This window comes from Octodon degus, unplaced genomic scaffold, assembly GCF_000260255.1.
Source record: "Octodon degus isolate 3935 unplaced genomic scaffold, OctDeg1.0 scaffold00158, whole genome shotgun sequence".
Taxonomy (NCBI): domain Eukaryota; kingdom Metazoa; phylum Chordata; class Mammalia; order Rodentia; family Octodontidae; genus Octodon; species Octodon degus.
The window spans coordinates 2,695,356-2,698,103 of record NW_004524734.1 but is presented as its reverse complement, the minus strand read 5'-3'; the positions used below and the strand labels follow the sequence as shown (position 1 = coordinate 2,698,103).

Sequence of the window (2,748 nt, the reverse complement as noted above, 5' to 3'; positions counted from 1 at the left end):
ATAAGTGACAAACCCAAAACCCCTGGAACGCTTGGTGTTCGGGTCTCTCATTACCACGCAGTCTGTGAGTGTTCTCCATTGCTCAAAATGGCTCCTCAGACTCTCATCAGTTCTTTCAAAGCTCAGCCCTCCGATGAAGAGCTTCCGTAGCTGCTTGGGCTCCTTGGGAGACTCTGACTTAGACATGACGGCAGTCGGAAGAGGGCCTGATGATGCTTCCTCCACGGTGTCCACCAGCAGAAAGGAATCGATGTGAGCATTTTTAAATAGGAGGTTCTGAAATCACGCTTTTTGCTGATCAGCCAGGTCTACCAGGAAGGGATTGAAGATACACTAGGAAGAGAAGGATAATCAGTGTATCGTGAGATTTGTGAGAAGGGAATGGGAGAGGGAAGACGTGGCGCAGTGTGTCAGTGAATTTGATATTCACTTTGCTTGGTATTGAAACTATATCCAGACGTGCAGCATTCCATTCCCCTAATGACGAGAGGCTGAGGATGGTGAGGTTGGGATGGGGTAGAAGGAAGGGGTGAATCCAGCAGCTGGTGGTGGGCATGGACCAATCAGGTCCCTGCCTGAGAGGATTTTAGGCAAAGTGCTGTCCTTAGAAAAACCAGGTTTTAGCAGAGGCAGGGAGTGTGGCCAAGCAGTGGGCAGTGTGTTGCTCCTGGAATAAGTGCTAGAGGCTTCTGGCATGGAAGGCAGAGGAGGAGGCTGCAGAGCTGAGGGCAGAGAGGTGAAAAGATGCTGAGCTAGAGGCGTAGCAGATGGTTGGGCCTTAGGGTGTGGGGCTTTGCATGTGAGGTTTTCCAGCTTGAAGTTTGAATCTGAGAATTTCAGGACTTAGAGTGGCACAGTAGATCATTGTAACCTTAGAACTGTAGGGCCTGAAGGGGCTTTGAGAAGTAAATATTTTCTTTCCAATCTGACTCATAGGTGTTTTTTTTTTTGTCTATAAGAAAGATTCTTCCCTTGAATGGGAAGGATTTCACTTGTGTTGGAAAAGTCTGAATTTTTCTTTTCTTCTTTTTTTTGGGCGGAACCGGGGATTGAATTCAGGCCCTTGCGCTTGCCAGGCAAGCTCTTATTCTACTGAGCCATCTCCCTGGCCCCAAAGTTTAGCTTCTTCTCAAGCCTGTTTTAAGTGTGTTGATCTCATTTCTCTAAAGAGTAATAAATAATGTGACATGTCATATATAGTTTTCATTTTACTTGAGTATATAATTTGCACTCAGTAAATACATGCAGTTGCACTAAGTTACATGCCATTTCCGTCCAGCTCTTTTCTAGCTAGTGTCTCTCAGATTGCCAGCATTACCTTTCCAATGAAGAGATATGAACTTGCCTTTAAGTTCCTCACAGTTTGTTAGATTTATTATTGTAGCATAGTAAGCAGAGAGAAGGGCAGGAGCTCAAATCACATAAGCTATTTATTTGTTTGTCTGTCTATTTTTTGTTTTTTGAGACAGAGTCTCACTATGCAGCCCAGGGGGAAGTCTTGAGCTCACTTTTAGCCCAGACTCATCTCAGACTTACAATAGTCTTCCTGCCTCAGTCTCTTATAGCCAAGCAGCACCACACCTGACCTTCATCATTTTTAAAATCAACATTTGCTTTAACAATAGCAAGTGTTTCTGTGGGCAGATTGGGCATTTGGTCGTTAACTAAGTTAATGGTTCAAATATAAAAAGAACATGTGGGCTGGTGCGAAAGCTCAGTGGACTAAGCTGGACTAAGTGCCTGCTTAAGCCAAGTGCAGAGACTGGGGTTCAATCTTTGGTACCACATGCATGCCAGACCCACCTCCGGGCACACTGAGCTGGCCACTGAGACCAGGTGTGGTGGTACATGCCTATAATCCCAGTGCTGGGATCACTATGAATTTGAGCTGCATAGTGAGACCCTGTACCAAATGCTTTAAAAAAAAAAATAAAGAACAATAAAAAGAGAGAACATGATGGGAAATAATACGAATGGATCATTTTAATAACCTTTGCTAGCAGATTGAGTGTATGTCTCTTATTCTTCAATGTACAAGTTTATTCAATATTAGTTGCATCAGAATCTCTCATTAGTTTAAAGTTCTGCTTATTTGCTGTAAATTTCCAGCCCATTTTTCATGCTAAGATTACTTATGATGTCAAATGAGAAAAGTCACTTGCTGCACTTTTGATGCCAATTTATTTTGGAAAGCTACCATGTAATTCTCTGTTTGAACGTTTTGGTTTTTAGGGAGCTGAAAATTGCTTGGAAGGCCTTACATTTGTGATCACAGGAGTGTTGGAGTCCATTGAGCGAGATGAAGCCAAGTCTCTAATTGAACGTTATGGGGGAAAGGTAACAGGAAATGTTAGCAAGAAAACGAGCTACCTTGTCATGGGTCGTGACAGTGGACAGTCCAAGAGTGACAAGGTGCGTCCTGCTGCACTCTCCACAGTGATAGCCTGCTTGCTTTGTGATGTGACTGTAGTAATGACCTTTCCATGAAATTAAGTTGAAAAAAGTGGAAAAGTAACTTTGTTCCCACATAAGTGTTGTGGACTTCATGCCCAAGATTTTGATTTTCCAATTGAAGTCAGAGTGCCTGTTAACTTTACTTTCTTTTAGTTTAAATCTTTTTAAACATTCAAAGCCAGCCTGCCTGCCTGCCTGCCTGCCTGCCTGCCTGCCTTCCTTCCTTCCTTCCTTCCTTCCTTCCTTCCTTCCTTCCTTCCTTCCTTCCTTCGTTCTTTCCTTTGGTACAAGGTC

At 43.4% G+C, this 2,748-nt stretch overlaps 1 protein-coding gene across 1 annotated transcript in view; it reads left to right on the top strand.

The window, feature by feature from the left end:
* The window catches only part of Rfc1 (replication factor C subunit 1), a 96,321-nt gene that overhangs the window by 66,375 nt on the left and 27,198 nt on the right, over positions 1–2,748 (top strand). The window contains exon 10 of the mRNA XM_023702767.1: positions 2,233–2,412. Within this exon, the coding sequence (XP_023558535.1) occupies positions 2,233–2,412 (180 nt within the window). The remainder of the gene's footprint in view (positions 1–2,232; positions 2,413–2,748) is intronic.